Raw genomic sequence first — 22,186 nt, 5'->3', positions numbered from 1 at the left:
TATTTAACAGGGTAGTTTTGACATGTGAAAATGTATGGAAAAAAGAGGGTGGGGCCAGTGTTGTGCCACATGGGGTTAAGCCACTGCTTCTGATGCCAACATTTAATATTGGAACACCTGCTGGAGTCCTGCCCACTCATCTTCCAATCCACCCCCTACTGCACGGGGAAAGCAGAAGCTGATCCAAATGCTTAGAACCTTATCAACCACGTGGGAGGTCAGGACGGAGTTCCAGGTTGCTTGCTTTAACCTGGACCGTCTGGCACTTGTGAACTGGTGGGTACACGATCGTTCCATCTATTTATCTATCTTTCTTTGTCATTCATTCTTTCAAAAATATTTTCAATAAATAAAGCATGTCATAGAGCAACTAGTAACCATAAGCTTTCTTCTCAAACAGATGTGATTCACTGAGTAAAAACAATGAAGTTATTATTACTGCAGGAAATTGCAAAGATACAAATAAAAGACAAAAATTTGAAGACTGATGAACTTCAGAGAAGAAAAACAAAACAACAGAAAACCATACATTAAATATCTAGAAGTTAACAAAAGTTCTCTTTAACTTTGTAACAAATACTTCAAAAATACCTCGTATGTAAATTAAGATTCAGGGACAAGGATGACACAATAAGCATTTCTCTTGCCTTCCTTGTTAAAGGGTCTTACTTCCCAGTGTTGGTCTACAAACACTCTCTCAACCCATGTTAAGGAAGCTCTGCTTCAAGTTTTCATTAATGATGATTTACTTAGTCCAGACTTAGTGAAGCAATGCAGAACTACAAAAGTAAATACCTAAATTCAAGTAAATAATAAATCTACAGCAGGATAAAATTTAAAAATCTACTTTGATGTCAGCTTCCAAGAAAACATTTTGGGGAAATATTCACCCACTGTGAATACAGTTATGCAATGCTAACAACATAATTTTATTTTCCCAGTGGTATAATATCTGTAATTTTAAGATAAATGCCAGTTGTTATTCTTCTTTTTTCATTTAAATATCATATAGAAGTACTCTGTAAAAAGCAATCAAACAAAAGCTCCATCTGCAAATATATCCTGAAATTATCATATCCTACTAAGTAGAATAATTCATAATCACAGTATAGACTTCACTTTTTATAGCTTCTATAAATTCCTGTATTAATTCAATCTTCACAGCGATCACCAAAAAATTGCACTAATTATTCCATTTGACAGATAACTTAGTTTTGCAGTTACAATCTTAAAGTTAAGATTCAAACATACAAACACCTGATTCTACAGTCTATGTTCTTGACTACCTCACCTCACTGGGTTTTTTAATCTGTGTTGGAAAACAGTTTTCTGCGTAAGTAATTTACAGTCCAAAATAAAACTACAGAAAACGTTCATCTTTATGGAGAGCTTTGACCTTGTGCCAATCAGTTTATATCTACACAACAGAATACTGCCACCTAAGTCATAAATAAGTATCCCAGAGGTAAACACAAACTGGTTTGCCAGCCAGAAAGCTGGAGTGCCTGAGTCAATCTTTGTATGAAGCTCCACAGCCAAATTTAAATGGAGAGTTCAGGTGGTGATTTTGCACGTTAACTAGACTGATTTATTTTAGACTGGGTGTAAAAAAGAAAAAAGCTATCCAACATAGAATTCATAACCCAAAGGAAGTCATTAGATCTATTCACTTCAGTAAGCAAAAGTTTTCTTTCTTGTCAGCCAATAAAACATAGTTTGCTTCTCTATTTCATTAACTTAGAAAGATGAATCTAAAATCCACCAAGAAATTGACAGTACCATAACAATGGCAAAAGAAATAGTTATAATTTAAAATTCTTCCAAGCTAGTGTTAGTAGAAGATAATTCTGTATTTTAACTCATTGCTAGAAGGTATAAAATTCAAAGACATTTGAGAGGCTTTTGATGTTAAAAACATACATTTCTAAACAGTTTTTTTGAAGTAAAAACTGACATACAGTAAACACAAAAATAATACACTTTGGTAAAGTTTTACATACATAATCAATTTTTTAAAGATTTATTTTTATTTTTATTACAGTCAGATATGCAGAGAGGAGGAAAGACAGAGAGGAAGATCTTCCGTCTGATGATTCACTCCCCAAGTGGCCACAACAACCGGTGCTATGCCAATCCAAAACCAGGAGCCAGGAACTTCTTCCAGGTCTCCTACATGGGTGCAGGGTCCCAAGGCACTGGGCCGTCCTCAACTGCTTTCCCAGGCCACAAGCAGGGAACTGGATGGGAAGTGGAGCTGCCGGGATTAGAACCGGCACCCATATGGGATCCCAGCGCTTTCAAGGTGAGGACTTTAGCTGCTAGGCCACCATGCAGGGCTCCACAGATAATCAGTTTTAATCAATCATCATATACAAGATAATTAATACCTAAATAACCTCCAAAATATCCTTATTCTCTCTTGTATCTCCCTCCCACAATCCCCCCAATGCTTACAGGACCAGGCAACCACACATCTGCTTTCTTTTACTATAGATAAGTTTACATTGCTGAGAATTTCATATTGATGGAATCTGTCAGTACATGATTCCTTTTTCACACATCATTATGATTTTTAGATTCATCTATGTTGTTAAGTCCTATCCTTCAGTTAAAGGAGAGAATCATTTTGTTTGCATTCGATGCCCTTCACTACTTAATGTACAATGTCTTGAAAATGATTGCTTCCTTGACTTTGACTGGATTTTTATTTGTTTGTTTGTTTCTAGTAGAAGGATAAATCTATTCCGATTTGAATTTGATCTGAATCAAAATTCATCTTGTCTTTAAACATAATCAACACACATAATTTTTACTATTTCAAAGTAACTTCAATGCATGAAGTTATCACAAGTATATTCCAGTTACTTATCATTTCTAAGAGCTATTCATAATGGTATATTGTCATTATGTATATCTGATCATATATAATTTTCAAACTTTCCACTTCTATGAAGACAGGATACACACATTGCTTCTATTACTGTTCTTTCCACTAAATATAACTGAAAACCCTGGGCATTCGACAGAGCAAACAATAAAAGACTCTGAAACTTCAGAAGAAAGCAGGTAATCTAGGGATTAGGGAATATAAGCAGTGACATGATAGTGATCTTAGGGCCGTTTTGTTTTTATTATTTTTTGGTTTTGTTTATAAATATGTTGGTTTGGCACAGAAGGTGACAACCAAGGAATGTTAACAGGACACAGAAAATTTCCTCCAAAAAAAGGACAAGTTATCAAACAGAAATTTACAGTTGATAAGTCTATTCTTGACTAACGTTACAGTAAAAAAAAAAAAAAAAAAGAAAGAAAGAAAGAAAATTTTTAAAAAAGAGCCTCAATGGCTGAGTAGTGGAAAACCTAGTTTTTCACTCTTGTGAGGCTGTTACAAAGAACCACAACAGGTTCGACTGAGCGCTGAGAGCTGCAAGAGAAGGACAAGTAGGGCCATGAGCCTTTTACCCCAACCAGCAGAGCAGGTCAAAGGCCTCTGCTTCCTCCAAACTGGAGGTGTCAGAGAAACCAGACTCCCACAAAGCAGTAAAAAGGAGCCAGACCTCCATTCTAGTTTAGTGAGGCAATTCTCCTAAACAGTCTTTTTATACTTTTTTTCCCATTTAGAACATAAAGGAGAAATTTATTTATCAATTCTAATAGCTTTGGAACAAAAACACAGAGCCCTTCAGGGTCTAGCTCTTCAGAGTTGTACAAGAAAGGCACACTAACTTTATTCAGTGTCACTACACTACATCTCATATTAAAAGAGATGTAGCGGGCCCAGCACTGTAGCCTAATGGCTAAATCCTTTCCTTGCATCTGGCAGGATCCCATATGGAAGCCGGTTCATTTCCCAGCTGCTCCACTTCTGATCCAGCTCCCTGTTTATGATCTGGGAAAGCTGCAGAAGACAGCCCAAAGCCTTGGGACCCTGCACCCATGTGGGAGACACAAAAGAGGCTCAGGTTACCTGCTTTGGATCAGTTCAGCTCTGGCCACTCTGGCTATATATATATATACATATATATATTTGTGTGCGTGTATATACATGCCTGCCTTTCCAATAAAAATAAATAAATCTTTGACAAAAATAGAGATGTAGCTTGGAAAACCCTCATTTTCATTAATTTTTAGATCACCTGACAAGTCTCATTTGTTGGAAATAAATGAGTTCAGCAAGCTGTTATCACCCTTCTTTAGTCAGTTACAGCATGGTTTCTCTTCCAGCACATAGGTTACAAATATACAAAGCCATCAGGTCACTTACAACAGTTATTAAAATCCTGTGATAAATCTTTTCAAAAGTTAAGCTTATTTCCTTCTTAACATAGCTACAATTTTAAAAAAAATGGTGATCATCATCATAGAAACAAGTTCAAATTATCACTAACACCCAGGGAAATCATTGGCTTTTCATGCTCACAAGTTTAGCAGCAGTTTCTACAAAAATCTCCATCAGTGTCTGCTTCTGTGATCAAGTGAGCACAGGAACTTGAACCCTGTTCACTTGGCTTAGCTAAGTGTCTCACCATCCACAAATGTTCTTAGGAGAGCAACATTATCTAACACGGTGTTGGGTATCAGAAATTCAAATTTCTCAGTGTGATTAACAGAAAATAAGAGCAAAGAGCAAAGAATCTCATACCTCAGCTTGGTAATTCCAAGTAAGTTACCACAAAAAGAATTAACTAATTTAAAAATTTGGTTTAAGTCATGTCCACTTATATATGTTTATCTTCCTATACAGAAAAATAAACTTGGTTATTTGTTTAGCATAAGGTTCCTGGCCCTCAGAGATATAGAAAATGAATTTATTTATTTTTATTTGAAAGATAGAGTGTTTATATCTGCTGGTTCACTCTCCAAAAGCAGCAATGACTGGAACTGAGCAATCCAGAGCCAGGAGCTACCCTCTGGGTCTCCCATGTGGGAGTAGGGGCCCAAGGACTTGAACCATCCTTTGCTGCTTTCCCAGGTCATGAGCAGGGAGCTGAATTGGACGTGGAGTAGCCAGGAAATGAACTGGCACTTCTGTGGTATACTGGTGCTTACGGGCAGAGGATTACCTTGCTGAGCCACCATGCCAGCCCCTCAGCTTTGCCATTCTCAGGAATATTTGAGGATAATACATATGCATTCAATAATTATTTATTAAGCATATGTTATGTGTCAGGAACTATCTATTGATACCATATGCAAATCAGCGAATAAGCTGAAAAACTTGACCTTACACAGTTAATACAATATAAGGGGAAGGAAAAACCTAACAAATGGGAAAAAAAAAATGGGAACTTATAATTAAATGCTACAAAAAGAAAATGAGACTATGAGTGATGAGGGACAATTTTAACTGCAGTGATAAGGAAATATTCTTTCAGCAAGTGGTACCAGATTGTAAAGATACTAAACAAGAAATGATCTATGAGAAAAAACTTAACAAGCACCAAAGGTGGAAACCAAACTTAACAAGGGACCAAAGGTGGAAATAACGGGTTTTCAATGTTCCACCAGCAGAAAGCAAGTTAGTGTAATGCATCAGAAACAACAGCAAAAGGAAATGAAGAAAGATGAATAGAAGCTACCATAAACAGCCTTGTAAGCCACAGTAAGACATGTGGGGTTTGGGGGGCAGTGCTTGTTTGTTTCTTTGTTTTGCTTTGCTTTTTTGTTTTTGAGTTGGAGTGGGAAGGGAAGCTTGTTTTCGTTTTTATTTTTTGACTTTTAAACAGGAGAAGGTTCAACATTTTCTAATTTGTATTCCTAATGATACTGGCTGCAATGTGGAGATAAGACTTTAGGAAGACAAGTATGGCAAGACGCAGACCATTTAGGGTACTACATCTCAGGGTGGACTTCGTGGCACAGTAGGTTAAGCCACATACTTGACACCTATATCAGAGTGACAGGGATAAAGTCTCACCTCCACTTCCAATCCAACTTCCTGCTAATTCACCAGGGAAAGCAGCAGAGGGCAGCCTCGGAGCCATGGGCCCCTGCACCACAGGGGAAACATGGCTGATCATGCCCTTGCAGCCATTTGAGGAGTGAGCCAGAAAATGAAAGGTTCTCTCTCTGTATCTGTGTCTCTCTCTTGCTCTCTCTCACATTCACATACTGAAATTCTACCTTTCAAACAAATAAATAAATATTTTAAATTTGTTTAAAAAGAAAACATGGTTCATTCAAGAGATGCTAAAACTTGAGCTGCAGTTATAAGCATGTAGGCAGTATGACAGAGTAATATCCAGAACAGTGTTAGAAGAGGGTGGGTTCAGATGGATTGAACTACAAGTACAAAGAGAAGGAAGGAATTAAAATGCTTGAATCTCTGGTAAAAGCAACTAAGCAACTGGGTGAATAGTGGATATCACTTGCTACATAAGGAAGGCTTATGGAGGCAATTTGAGGAGGTTTATACTTGCTTGTTTTTTTAGTTTAATATTCTTATTTCTTTCTCATGCATGTGTCAAATTTCTTCAACTAGCTTACAAATTCATTTTGTAATTCTTTAGTATCCTAAGGTGCCCAGTTCGGGATAATAAATACCTGCTAAATTGAATTAAATTGAAGTGGTCTTGCACAAAAACATATGAAACAACATTTCCAAACCTTATGTTTGAAAATCAAATACAGATGTTTTAATCAAAGACAATGAATGCTTAACATTTAAAAAGTGTTAACGACAAGCCTACTAAATGTATGTTTACAATTTTTAAATGCATACTGTTAAAAGGTGATATAAATAAAATTACAGAAAGAACTTCACACAATCACTTAAACCGAAGAATTTTTAAATGTCTAATTAATTTGTTTATAATTAAGAATAAATAACACCAACTGACATAACATTTTAAATAATCATTAGCAGCATATGATGACTTTCGAAAGACTACAAACTTTAGTCATTGTCATAACCAACATGATAAAGGAAAAATCACGTAAAGGTACATTTTGGTTATGTGCTCTTTTTAAATTTATTTTTATTTTTTTTTATTTTCAGAACCAACGCCCATATGGGATCCTGGCACATACAAGGTGAGGACTTCAGCCCTAGGGTAACGCAATGGGCCCTATGTGCTCCTTTTAAATTACAGCATGGCAAAGCTGAATGCTACCAACTGGCATTTTTGTTGGTAATTGTTTCTGGTATATAAGCCCCAGGAAAATTCTTCTACCTTGTTATAGCAATATTTTGGGCAAAAGGCAGAGAAAATAATTACTTCTTTACTTTATAGCTTTTCTTCATTTTGACCATTAACCTAATTTCCTATCAATTCCAAAAATCTTGATAATCACTATTTTTAAAAGAATTTACTTTTCCTCTAAAACATGTTGACTGCCATACAACAAGTCCTACTAGTCAAGACTCTCATCACCATAATCAAACACCTAAAAAAACAAAAAACACATATGAAGGAGAGATTTGCTTAGCTCACAATGTCAGAGGTTTGGAGGCCAGATGGCTTGGTACAGGCTACAGTGATAGTCCAGAGAAGATGGCGGGTCTTGTTTAGAGAAAGGATTACGTAGCAAGCCGGGAAGTAGAACGGTTGAGCCCAAACTTGGGCTTATTTTATAACAACAGTCTCAGGAGAGCCACTTACAGCTTCAGGACCCCTTCTTAGGCCTCCTACAAGTTCTAACATCCTCATAAACACATCACCCTGTTGGTCCTAACAACAGAACCAAGTCCTCAACACATGAATATCTGGTAACATCAAAACTAACATCTGAATCATAGCACAAGGAAATCATATTTTCAGATGGATATTACTTCTGTTGCTTTATCTATTTTAAATGCTAGTTAGTGCTTCCTGTCATCTGTATGCTGAATGCCCCCCTCAAAAACCTACAAGTTAACAGTCTGGTCACCAAAGTCTCATATTATTTGTATTGAGACAACAGAAATTTAACATAGTTATGACAAGTGCAGGTGAAGTTTTTGGAAGGTAACTGGACTGCAATAAACAATTAGAGTAGAACTGATTAAATTCTATGATTATTTATCTCTTCTTGTTAACTCAAAGGAAACAGTGCCAGAAAGAGAGAAATGAAAACAAAGAAATAGGAAGAAGTAGGGAGATCATCCATCATCCATGCACTAGCTCACTGTCAAAATGTCCTTCATAGCCTGCACTGGGCCTGTTGGAAGCCAGCTGAAGCACTGAGTCATCAGCCACTACCCCCCAGAATGTATTTGCAGGAAGCAGTATATGCAGAACCCAAACCTACACGCCAAAATGAGACATGAGCATCTACATAAGCAACAGATGAACCTGTTGTGCTATACTGTCTACCCCTAAATTCTGCTGGCGTAATGACAGACCTCACTAACACAAGCCTTCCCCCTCAAACTATGTGGTAGACTCTGTGCTACTTCAGAATTCAGCCCGCAAGATCATCACTAGAGGCTAAATAAGTAGGGTCCTCCAAACCTGAGACTGTGACTCTCCAAAACCATGACCTAAAATGAACTCTTAAGTGAATATTGGGCTCAGTAATTACCACTTGGAACACCCACATTTCATACTGAAACACCTGGGTTCACCTGCCTGCATTCGCCATTCCAGCTTCCTGATAATGCACACCTCAAGATGCCGCAAACAATGACTCAAGTATTGGGTTCCTACCACCCACATGGGAGACCCAGACTTGAGCTCCTGACTCCTGGCTTCAGCCAGGTACAGTCCTGGCTATTGCAGGCACTTGGGAACAAACTACGATACAGGAGATTTCTGTTTGTCTTGTTATCTGTCTCTTTCTCTGTGCACCTTCAAATAAATAATAGTAAATAATTTTTTTAAAATAGCCAAATCTTAGAACACTGACTACTACAGGCTGAGAAGGGTGAGGGGAAAAAGACTTAGAGGAGGATTAAATAACAGAAACCAAAAAACAGGAAGAAGTAGCAAGTTTCAATGTTTCATAGTTTACAATAAAGTATGATATACTATATAAAGAACTGGAAGGAGGACGATGATAGGCTCAAAACACAAAGTTAAAAAAAAAACAAAACAGAACACTAGCTATCTGGCCTGATCAGTTTACACTATGTATATATGTTGAAATATTGCATTGTACCCCATAAGAATGTGTAAGTATTAAGTGTTAATCAAGAGTTGTTTAGGGCCCGGCGGCATGGCCTAGCGGCTAAAGTCCTTGCCTTGAACGCACCAGGATCCCATATGGGCGCTGGTTCCTATCCCAGCAGCTCCACTTCCCATCCAGCTCCCTGCCTGTGGCCTGGGAAAGCAGTCAAGGACAGCCCAAGGCTTTGGGACCCTGCACCCGTGCGGGAAACCTGGAAGAAGTTCCTGGCTCCTGCCTTCAGATTGGCATAGCATCAGCCGTTGAGCTCACTTGGGGAGTGAATCATCGGACGGAAGATCTTCCTCTCTGTCTCTCCTCCTCTCTGTATATCTGACTTTCCAATAAATAAATAAATCTTTATATTTAAAAAAAAAAAAAGAGTTGCTTAAGGCACAGAAAAATGGCTCAGTGGCTAAATCCGTGCTTTGCACACACCACAATCCCATACGGGTGCCGGTTCACGTCCTGGCTGCTCCACTTCCCATCCAGCTCTGCTTGTGGCCTGGAAAAGCAGCTGAGGACGGCCCAAAACCTTGGGACCCTTTACCCATGTAGGAGGCCCAGAGGAGGCGCCTGACTCCTGGCTTCAGATTATCTCAACTCTGGAAATTACAGAAATTTGGGGAGTGAACCAGTGGATGGAAGATCTTTCTCTCTGTCTCTCTGTAAACCTGCCTTTCCCATAAAAATAAATAAATATTTTTTAAAAAGAATTGTTTAAATTTTTTTGCAAAGCTGTAATATGCTTACACATCTCAATTTCTGTAGTTATCAGCAATGAAAAGAGGAATAAAAACAAATTTTAACATTAGTAATTATTAATAGGAAGGTTGCAGATGATGTTCACTTTATGATTTTACTTTATGATATAGAGTACTCTGCAATAAGAAACACCAAAGTATGATAAATATTATCCAAATAAAACCTCTCCTCATTTAGAAATTTAACTCATTCTAATAAGCAACATTGTCAAGGTATAGCACAAAAGGATTTCCTAAAATTCAGCTCTGAAATAGTGTAAGTTCTTACTTATTCTGTGCCAAGCACTACCTTGGCATTATAATAATTAGTAATAATATATTCATATGATAATCTAGTTCCATAGTAAAAGTATAAATAAATAGATCTGCTTAGTAAAAGGGAAAATGAAATTTTCTTAGATTAATGTTAGGCTTGGAAATATATCGCAATTATATACAAATTCACTTTCCCTTGCACATTGTCAAAATTTATGTAAAGTCTTTGATCTCATTAAGCCTTTATATTACAAACTATAACTGGCTGGCAACAGATAAAAGACCCCTTTCATATTAGCATTTTTCAGACACTTTTCTAATATTGAAATGTATTAATCTAGACAGGAAAATTATAAGAAACTTAAAAGGCTATGTACCTTCCACTCAACATAAAATCTTCCATTGAGACAGAAATAAAGATTCAAAGAGTTACTCTAGTTTGAGAATACTATAAAACAAAAGTGATATAGTGACTATTCTGAAACACAAGTTACCAGTTCCTTTAGAAACTGAACATTTACCCACATAAACCAGCAACTGCAGAGCTGGGCATTTAACCTAGACAAATGAAAAGCCATGTTCACACAAAAATTTCCATATTAATACTTATAGTAGCATATTCCCAATAACCAAAAACTGAAAAGAAAGCAGGTATTCTTCAACACATATACCCACCTAAGAGAATCCTACTGAGCAGGAGAGAGGAGTTAGTAACTACTTGGATGAATGGCCAGAGAATTATGCTAAGAAAAATCTTCTGATCCTAAATCATGACATTCTCTGAGATTCCATTCATGTAACTTTTTTGAGATGACAAAATTACAGAAATGGAGAACATATCAGTGATCATCAAGGAGGTGACACAGGGGGAAGTGGATATATCTCCAAAATGACGGTATGAGGGATTTTTATAGTCACAGCAATGTTTTGTATTATGACTAAGTAAATTAAATCGCCATGCTTTGATATTATACCACAGAATTATATTACACATTGCTATTGAAAGAAATTGAGTAAAGGATACATGGCATCTCTGTGTTAGTTTTTTTTTAAAAGATTTATTTTTATTTTATTTTTATTGGAAAGGCGGATATACACAGAGGAGAGACAGAGAGGAAGATCTTCCGTCCGATGATTCACTCCCCAAGTGAGCTCAACGGCTGATGCTATGCCAATCCAAAACCAGGAGCCTCTTCCGGGTCTCCCACGCGGGTGCAGGGTCCCAAAGCTTTGGGCCGTCCTCCACTGCTTTTCCGGGCCACAGGCAGGGAGCTGGATGGGAAGTGGGGCTGCCGGGATAGAACCAGCGCCCATATGGGATCCCAGGCGTGCAAGGCGAGGACCTTAACCACTTGCGCCACCGCGCCGGGCCCTCTGTGTTACTTTTTATAACTGCATTTGAATCTCCAGTTATTGTAAAAGAATAGTTTTACTTAAAAAAAAAAACCAGCATTTTAAGCAAATGCTCCAATATTGACTACATCAAACAAAGTAAAAAGAAAAAAAGCTCCCTAGGAATTTTCAATCAGCCTTTTAAGTTTCAATCAACACACACAAGTTTTGAAAATTTTACTTGCAATTTAAAGATAAATTATAAAACTATGTATAGCACTTGGGTATCAGAATATACACATATGAGGTTCAGCATTGTGGAATAATATGCTAAATCTCTCCCTGTGGTGCTGACATCCCATATGGACACTGGTTCATGTCCAGCTGCTGTACTTTTGATCCAGCTCCCTGCTTATGACTTGGGAAAGCAGCAGAGGATGACTCAGCTCCTTGGCCACTGCAACCATTTGTGGAATGAACAAGCAGATGGAAGAATTCCCTGTCTCTTCTCTCCATAATTCTGCCTTTCGTGTAAAAATCAAATAATCCTTTTTAAAAACAACAATTTGTATGTATGTCAGTATTGAAAAATATGGGAGTAGCTCAAATAGTGCATTGAAATTCAAATCCATTCCAATATTCAGGCACCATATTTTAAAATTTATAAAAACTACACTTGAGCATAGTAGAGATGGCTCAAGTGGTTGGGTCCCTGCCACCATGTGGAAAGCCTGGATTGAGTCCCTGTCAGGGTGCAGTGTGACCTAAACCCAGCTGCTACATTCAGTAAACCAAAGGGAGTAAACCAAAGGATAGGAGCTCTTGCTCCAACTGTCTCTTGGCATCTCTCTTTATCCACCTCTCAAATAAACAAATGTTATACATAGAATAAAAAATAAGAAAAGCAGAAAAATAAAAAGGTCATAAAGAAAATTTAAGACACTTTGCTGTAAATATAGATTTACCAACTGTTTGGAAAGTTTTTCATGTTGCAGCATTTTTTTATCAGTTAGTAAATTTATACTCTGAAAGCAGATTACTTCTTCCAGATATATAGTATCCTAGATTCAAAATAAATTAGAAAAACAGGTAAAACACGAGAGTTCAGCTTCAGTTCAAGCTGAGTCTTATATACTTATCTTGAGCACTTTCTAAGTACCTAAACCATTATTTTTTTTCAATCTTCTTATCTTTTAATCAGTAGTATAAAATTAATATAGCTAAATAAAGCAAAGTTTATTTTTGAAGTTAAATAATATTCAAAATAAGATTTCAAATAAACATCTAGACATAATGTGGTGCCTCTGCTAAAAAATTTCTTCTCTTTATAAACACACTCATCTATGGATTCATTTTACAAATAATGGCACATAGTATATCAGGCACTTACCAAGGCATAATAAGCAATATATATTATGCAGACAAAACACTACAATAAAGCTTACATTTCAGAGTGGAAACACAGAAAAATGCAATAAAGCCAAAAAAGATATAGGTTAGATATGAATGAATTCCCAAGGAGGGAGGAAAAGACACATGAGTTAGAGGGTACAGGGTTTTGGTGACAAGGAGGATGACTTTTATGTGACTCACATATGGAAGACCTCATAACAGTGACATCTCAGTACAGTCCCAATGAAATGGAAAAGCAAGAAGGATGGATATTTTCGGTAAAGGTTCAGAACAGAACAGCAAGTATCAAGGTCCTGAAGCAGCAGCATGCTTGTCATGCTCACTAAGCACCAGAGGGGGCAGTGTGACTGAAAGGAGAACTCTACAGTTGCTCCACTAAGTCACACTTGGGCAAAATTTGCAAAAGCACAGTATTTTAACAATATGTGGCTAGGATCACTACCACTTTATGCATTGAATTCTCTGTCCCACTTCTACTTGTGATGAATTACACTGAGAAGCTACAGGTATTTTGGGGTCAAGCTTATTAGAACTTGATTTGGAAAACATTCAATTCAAAGTTCGATTTTTTTTTAATCTAAATGACTACATTTTCTTTTTCTTTTCTTGGAAGACAGAGAGAGAAAACTCCTATTCACAGATTCAATCCCAATTGCACTCAAGAGCAAGTGAGACTAAGTCACACCAAAGCCAGAGGCTGGGAACTAGGCTGAATCTTCCCTAATGGTACCAGGGAAGCAAGTACTTGACCTACACCATGTGCCTCTCAGAGTGCACATTAGCAGGAAGCTGAAATTAGAAATACTGCCAGGACTTGAACCCAGCCAGGCACTCCCATATGAATGTGGCCAGCTTAAGCAGCATCTTAGCCACAAAGCGAAATATTTGGCCCTGGTTAGTCTGAACAGGATAAACTCACTAACTTACTTCCTGGTTGTTTCTAGGTATAGATAACTGTTGTTGGCTCACCGAACCAACAATTTCCAGGAACACTCTACCATCCACAGTGCCAAAATGTCAACATAAAATTTTAAGCCCAGGAAGATTACTATTAACCCAGCAAACATTTATCTTATCTGTCCTATTGTCACACTCCAGTCCAGTGCCTGTTGCACAATGGCAAATAAAACATTCCCAGTGTTGTAGACTTTAGGTCCTAGTATCAATGTGTTCAACAAGGAAAAAGACAAAAAGAAGTCCTTTAACTAGTCTCTGCTCTCCTGATATCCTGAAATTTCCAATCCATCACAATGGAAAGAAAGAGCTCCTCGTCTTTTGCAATATTTTTTTTTTATTTTGCAATATTTACTTTTAAATAACTCAGCTAATGTTTTACCAGACCTTTCTTTTTTTTCATTTATTCTATTTCGTTTTATGACACAGTTTCATAGGCTCTGGGATTCCCCAATCCCTTCCCCATGCCCTCCCCCCACACTGTTACAGAATTACAGTTCAAATCCAGTCATGGTTCTTTCATTGCAAGCATGTACCATGTACAGAGTCCAGCATCTTATTGTCCAATAAATTCAACAGTTTTTTGGGGAGACCATCCCTGGTCTGAAAGCAGAGCTGGCAGAATATCATTCTGAGCAATTAAAAGCCACAACATAACATCAACAATAATTTACAACATTATGGAGTTAATTGACATGGTATGGAGTGACCCATATGTTAGAAAATGCAAATTCTCAATCACATCCTGTGACTACTTCATTATCATTTCAATTTTAGTTTATACACAACCGACTGCTATACACCTTAAAATGGTTATAGGGTATTATTCAGCTGTTTCATGTCTATTTTCATTTTTATATTTAGCTGTTTATAGTATTGAAGCATAATTTTTACTGAAGTTGGTGAATTTTAGGATAGTCCAATCTGGCTTATAACTCTAACCAGGCATATGTCATCAGTTGAGGTACAGAACAGCTTTAGGAGGGGTGTGCAGAGCAGTAACTAATTTTTGTGTCCTACCTTGTAAGGTATATGTGAGTCTGAGCTGTCTGTTTCCTGTCCGGTTCTAAGCTTTCCTTACTGATCTCTGTCTATCTAATCTAATTTTAATTTGGGGGGGAGGGTTGGGGGACACGAGAGCGACCCTGCTGGTCATTGCAAGAGAGGGTGTGGATCCAAGGTTGGAACTAAGTAAGGACCAGAAAAAGCTCCCCTCCCGAGGCCCGAAGGGAGTTCACCGTTCTTCTGTTCCTGAGGACCACTCAGGGCTCCTGGACATTATTCCGGTGACATTAGATAAAAATAAAGCGTAAGTGTAATATTCTCCAATGCAAGTATTTTTTATGGAAATGTGACTCTTTAAAAAACATATTTATAATAAAGCTAACACTCGAAGTTTCAAAAAGTCCCCTGTTGTAGGCAACTGCCTAGTTTGCATTGTACTTACGTAAATGTTAAATTACTGGGAGAAAAGCATCCTGGACCTGGCTAATACTAAATTTGCATTAAGTATAACAGTAAGCCAGCAGTTTCCTACTCTTTTTGTTTAAGATATATAGAGGGCAGACACCAGCAGGCCAGCAGGCAGGACCTGGGCCCCCATGCATACTCTGCGTACTTCTGGGCATGGCATTGGAGGATGGGGGTGTTTTGCTCAGGGAACATAGTCTGGAGATGTGTGGGGGGAGGACTACTGAGGGAGTACGTGACAGGTGAGGAGTGACTTCTGGGGGACTTCCACCAACCAGGCTACTGCACTTGCAGGTAAACGAGGGGGCTGAGATTGGGTGGCTTAGACGAGGGAAACATGGAGGCCCTTTTGGGGCCAAACCAATACACCTGCTATCATGGGATACCTGAGCTGGGATTATTGGTATTAACCACTGCCTACCAGCACACAGGAAAGCCATGGTGGGGACCCTGCTGGCAGGACTTGATCACAGAACCTACCAAAGAAAGTCAAGACAAGGCTAGGCCAAACCATAGCATACTGGCATACACGGGAACCAAGATATGCTGCAGGATATGCCAGGTTAGGCTAGGTTATCTCACCTACTGATTTAGAAGAAACCCAGGGATAGGGAGCAGGCTGAGCAAGGCTAGGCTGCAGTACCCACCAATGACAGCTGGGACTGGGGTGGACTGGGCCCAGCCAGGCTGCAGCATTCAATGACAATGGACAAGACGGGGGATGGGTTATGCTGGACTGGGTTTAGCAACCACTCGCCAATGCAAGATGCGTGGTTAGGAGCAGGCCTGGTCAGGGAGCTAAGGGAATGCCTCAGCTGGGCTGCAGTTTCCACTGGTAATCATGAGAGGAAGCAAACTGGGCTGGACATGGCTGTAGTATCCCTTGGCATGGATGTGTACTGGATCTGGGATATGCCAAACTGGGCTAGGCTCCAGCACTTATTGGTGCTCATAAGAGCCAGAGTGGGTATAGGTCAGGCTGGGCTAGGTCTCTGCACCTGCCAAACCATGCAAGAGTTGGGTCTGGGGTTGACCAGGCAGAGTTAGGCTGTAGCACCCATCAGTAACAGCCAGAAAGGGTGTGAGCTGGTTGGGCAAGGCCACTGAACCTGACAGGACAGGAGATAGGCCAAGTTAGGCTGGGCCAAGAATCCACCAGTGTGCATGAGATCTGCCACTGGGGGTGACCTAATAGAGGAGCTTGGGGAACTCCTTTGTCAGGACACAGTCCCTACAGGTGAGCACAAGAACCAAGACTGGGACCAGCCCAGGCCAGGCCAGGTTAAACTACCCTCCGGCATCATGTAGGTCAGGTCTGGGGACAGGAAAAGACCAGTTCATAACACCCACTGGCATATGTGAGAACCAAGATAGTGTGCAGGACAGGCCAGGTTAGGCCACAACACCAGCCAGTTCACATTAGGGCAAAAACTGAGAGCTGGGTGGCCTGGGCTAGGCTGCAGCATCCCAAGCGAGCCATGCCAGTCTGGGCCACAGCACCCACCAGCAACCTAAGACCTAGAATGGAGTATTAGCCCAGTAGGGGGTTTAAAGGGGCTCTCCTGCTGAGCCATTGCTCCCACTGATAAGCATGAGAGCTGGGATGGGGCAGCCTAGGCTAGGAAGGACTACAAAGCACATTGGTCTTCATAAGAGCTGGGACATGGAGAGAGCCAGGTTGAGCAAGGTGAAGGTATGCATTGATGCATACATTAGCCAGAGTAAGGGAAGTACTGGATGAGCTTTGCCACAACATCAGCTCGCAGTTGCTGGGACTGGAGGCAAGTCCTGTCAGGCTAGACTGCAGAAACACCTGGAAAGTGCAAGATCCAGGGATTGGAGTGAGCCTATTAGGGCAATTGTGAGCACCCCTCTTATGGGCTGCAGCTCCCACTGGTGAATATGAGAACCAGGGATGGGGGCAGGCCTGGATGGACAGGCAGTGGCACCTGCCAGCATAAGTTTGGACTGGATAGTAGGGTTGGTTTGGCTGAGCTAGGCTCAACACCCACTGATGTGTAGGAGAGCTGAATAGGATGCAGGACAGACTGGACCAGTCCATTGCACATACTGGCATAAACAGGAACCAAGGAGGAGGTTATTAGGGAGCACAACGACCAGGTTACAGTTCCTGCTGGTGTGAGTGAGGGCTGAATGTGTGGTGGACCAGGCTGGGTTGGACCACAGTATCCACTGGTTTGCATATCAGATATGGCTGGGGAGAGAACTGACCAAGTAACTCCAGTCACCAGCATGTATGTAGGCTGATGTGGGTGATGGACTGAGCCAGACCCCACCAAGGTTGACACACACTGGACTCAGGTCTGGGGTGACCTCTGAGAAGGTTTCTTTGGGGACCCCCCCCCAAAAAATGGATCACTAGACTCAGAACTCCAGCCACAGGAAAAAATCACAGGATCTGTGGTCTAATCATGAAATGCATGTGTCAGAACTGGGTTTCCATAGTTAACTGAGTCCTGTGCAATGGATGGCATGCCCAGATGCTCATGCAGGACATGGCAGCCAGTTCACTGAGGCCTGTAAAGGATGTCTAATAGCATGGAGGACAGAAAAATTGGACAGCTCTCCCAGTCAAGCTTTGATAGCAAATATCTGGGCAAATGGAATTTCTAAGCTGAACTCTATCAGCAAATGAACCTTGGAAGGATTTCTTCAACCTTGGTGCAACAAAATCAATAGCACCTCAGAACTATCAAAACCACTTGAGCAGTATCCTTGGAACCCGCTCCACATCGAAGACCCTGGGATGACATCAGGAGGCTGTGTCCCATTCCTGGGTGCTGATGCCGCTGGACTGCTGGCAGTGACCTACTCCCCTTCTCTCCTCACTTTGCCCAGATACGAGAAGAAACAAGGAGATTACAGGCAGGTAGCTGTCTCATCCACTTTTCCCCATTCCTCGACCCTCCCCACCCTAACCAGTCCATATGGGCATACATCCCTCTCAACTATGCAAACAACATCAAAAATAAAATGAATTTATTCTTTGAAAAATAAAATTTAAAAAATTTTATTAACTAAAATAAATATTAAATATTAAAAAATAATTTTTAGAAGAATGACTTACCAAGTTGGCCATATAAATTGTGAGCAGTCCTCTCCTGCAAATTTCAAAAGCAGAGATTAAGCTTTGAATTTTCTTAATAATCACTTCATCATTTCTCAGAAATCCGTTGGAAAAAGCATTCAGGAATTGACAAACATCTTAGAAAAGTAAACAGATAATGTTGAATTAAATTTTCAGCTGAACATGAATATTCTGTTTAGTGATCACTGTATTAAATTCTTAACATTGTCATAATTATCTGCTATTAGGAAAATTTGAAAAATGTGTTACTAGCATATGTTTAAGTTAAAAAGAGTCAAAATTCAATTAACTAATTCATCTTTCCAAAAAGTCCTTAAAAATTCTCAGTACAAATTTAGTCCTCCCAAAAACTCAGGTTATTAGCTTCAGTAACATTGCAATTGTTTATATCTCTAAACATCATTATGAATAATTTGGTTCTAATTTTAGCTAACCTGAGAAGTCAGGCATTACGAAAACTTTCTAAGAATAAAACAAAACTTCCATAAATACTCAATGTACCAAAAAGTGCATATTCACCAACCTATTTTAAAAGAATTCAGACAAATTTTCAAAGATTAGAATTATTTCCTACCTTTTACCAACTTATTAAGTTTATTCTACAAATGAAAAATAAATGACACACATCCTTTTCTCTAAGAAACATGTCTTCAACAATTTAAGAATTCAATGGCTGAGTCAAATAACAAACTTATTTGAACTTCAATTATGAAAATTTTCAAATACTCAAAGAAAATTAAAGCTTTATATCAACTTCACAATCATTTAAATATCATTCCAGGTCTCCAAATCAATGTTGTACAATGAAATATTTTTGGTAACATGTTCATTCATGTATGTCTTTGTTTTTTTTTTTGAAAACACCTTAGTAGGATTTTGGATGTCTCCAAGGCCACATGGAGGCAGTATCATTTAAGCAAACTACTGAAGTTAGGAATCAGAGTACTAGTTAACTTTCATTCACTACTGAGTTTTTCCTTCTATTAAAATGAAGAAACAGAACTGGTTTTCAACTTATACTTATAATAAACCTTAAAATTATAATTATCACCAACATATAACTATAATACTGGTCCTAATCTGATTGAAAGGAGAAGAGAAGGTCTAGGACACACAGCAATTCCCTTCCTTAGCAGGTGCTAGGGCACTGGGCAGTACAATAATTGAGCCCCACTAACTCCCCCAGGAAAGAACCTAAAATCCCTGGTAAGATGATCTGTAAAGTCACTTTCATACTCTCTTTTTGTGAGTTCCACACTGAGATTGTTCCTGCTAATCTAGTTGGTTCCTATCAAATTACAAATCAAAGAAGAAAAGGTAGGGTAACACTAATAACCAAGTCACACATACTCAGAAGAAAGCAAAGTAGAATCCATCTTAAATGGTACCTACTTCTACCAAATCACCATGTAAAAGGTAGCATTCATAATTTAAAAATCCAAAATAAAAATATTTTTGTAGTTTTTGCGGCAGAACCTGATAAACACATTTCTCCATGGAGTTAAACTAAGCTATAGTGCTGTTTTTAAAAACACTTGTTCCCCTAATGTAATTCATAATACTCAATAGTAATGCATCTAATTTGATCACCAAATTTCACCACCTGATAAGAAAACTTCGTTAACTACAAAGATTATGTTGTTTGCCTTCTACTTCTACAAATTTACAACAATACTTAACATCTAAGAGGTGCTAAATCAATCATTGTGAAATTACTATATATATATAACCAGCAAGTGTTTCTAGAAACCCAGGCTTATAAAATGGTGCACAATATTGGCATGTGTTAAGAGACATAAAATCACTAAAAATAAGATATAAGCCGCTAGGATGGAAGGGCAATAAGTGACACCAATTTATTCGCACACAAAATGATCAGATTACTTTGCATGAATATAAATATGTAACCAATATTATGAAGTCAGATTTTATCTTCCCAGTTGCCCTACTAAATATAAGACAGACAATATTATCCTTACTTTGCTGATGATGACACATCACAGATTCATCTGATTCATGATTGGAGGTTAACGTGAAAGTAGCAAAAAAATACAAGTTGAAACTAGAAATCAGTTCATTTGACTCTAGCTTTAGGTTCTGTCCAATGAAATACTCCCATAAAGAAAATCTTTACACCACTAAGCCACCATTAAATTCTACAAGTTAACAGGCTCGTGCGCTTTGAGGATGACTAAAGCCATCACATACTCCTTTTGTTAAAAATTGTTTAATTGATTTGAACAACAATGGCAGAAAACAACAGAAGAAACAAAGCACCTCCATCTACTGACTCACACTCCAGATGGCCACATATGCTAGGGCTGGGAAAGGCAAATGCCAAGAGCCAGGAACTCATCTTAGTCTTCCACAAGCCTTTAGGCCATTTGCAAGCAGAGTAACCAGCATTCAAATCAGCCCTCTGAAATCAGAAGCCAGAGTTTTTAAGCAGTGGCTTAGGCCACTGTGCCACAATGCCTGCCCCTCATAGATTCTTTATATTAAAAAAAAGTAAAGGCTGTATTACTATTAGATTATACCATACTATTAAGCTTCAATTTATCCTTCCCAAAAACCCCCTTCATAGTTTTTTTTTCCTTCCTGAATTCCAGCCCAGTCTCATAAATGGGAGAACAACATCTCTGAAGGGCATGATATGTTAAGAGTATAGAGCTGCACTATTTTTGCTATGATTCCTTGGTGTAATGTCTTATCCTTTTTTCCAATGGCCACTTTGTAGCTAAGCAGAATAGTGATTCAGGGCTGGCCTATGGCACCAGCATCCCATCTGGGCATCACATGCGGGTGTCAGTTCTAGTCCTGGTTGCTCCACTTTTGATTCTGCTAATGGCCTGGGAAAGCAATAGAGGATGATGCAAGGCCTTGGGCCCCTGCACCTACATGGGAGACCCAGAAGAAACTTTTTGACTCATAGCTTCAGACTGGTCCAGCTCTAGCCATCTCAGCCAATTCTGTCTTTCTCTGTATATCTCTCTCTCAGCTCTGGCCATCCAACCAATTCTCTCTCTCTTTCTCTGTCTCTCTCTCTAACACTAACTCTTTAACTCTTTAACTCTGTAACTCTCTTTCAAAGAAAATAAACCTTTTTAAAAATAGTGATTTACTTTATCACTTCTGCAACTATGTTAAGTATTACCAAAAAACATGGGGAAGATAATTAAATGTCGTTTTAGTATTCAACATTGACCAAAGCTATATTAAATCTGAAGAAAAACAAGCTGCTCCTTTCCTAGTAAGTAAATCCTCTTTGTAAACAAAGTTACATATTAAAACACTGCTACAACAGTGATGGGAAAGGTGCCAGTTAGAGCAGAGAATGGCATCCACTAAAAAGGAGAGGCTGGGACAAAGAACGGACAATAAGTAACTTTTTAAACTATACAGGAGATTCTGATACTCAGGTACACCCACCACTGAAAATACTTAGATCATACCACTGTGGAGCTTAAAGAATAAGCATTACCTCTTAGAACCAAGGACAAGCTTTGATCTTATTTTTTTTTTCTGGGAAGGATAGGGGTGTTCCTTTCAAATATTCATACAAAAACTAAGTATCGGGGGGTGCACATTCAGGGATATTACCACAAAAAAACATTAAGAATTCCTGCTGTAGGTACTTTTCAAAGAGTATCATCTTTCCTATGGAAAAAAATAATTCCATTTTCTATTAACAACCTATATTAAAAATTTTCTTCTCATCTTGATGAAATTTTAACACTTATCTTTTAACAACATAATCATTTCTAATTAGATAAAGCAATGTACACTAAAAACAGGAGTGGAACTA

At 38.7% G+C, this 22,186-nt stretch overlaps 1 protein-coding gene across 2 annotated transcripts in view; it reads right to left on the bottom strand.

Annotated features, from left to right (window-relative positions):
- The window catches only part of TMEM135 (transmembrane protein 135), a 203,989-nt gene that overhangs the window by 141,393 nt on the left and 40,410 nt on the right, over positions 1-22,186 (bottom strand). For both annotated transcript variants that reach the window (XM_040964366.1, XM_040964365.1), the window contains exon 4: positions 18,361-18,394. In XM_040964366.1, the coding sequence (XP_040820300.1) occupies positions 18,361-18,394 (34 nt within the window). The remainder of the gene's footprint in view (positions 1-18,360; positions 18,395-22,186) is intronic.

Source organism: Ochotona curzoniae, unplaced genomic scaffold (assembly GCF_017591425.1).
Source record: "Ochotona curzoniae isolate NIBS_2020 unplaced genomic scaffold, NIBS_Ocur_1.0 scaffold_3223, whole genome shotgun sequence".
NCBI classification, from domain to species: Eukaryota; Metazoa; Chordata; class Mammalia; order Lagomorpha; family Ochotonidae; genus Ochotona; species Ochotona curzoniae.
Note: the sequence above shows the minus strand (reverse complement) of the source record. Positions and strands in the feature narration are given on the sequence as shown.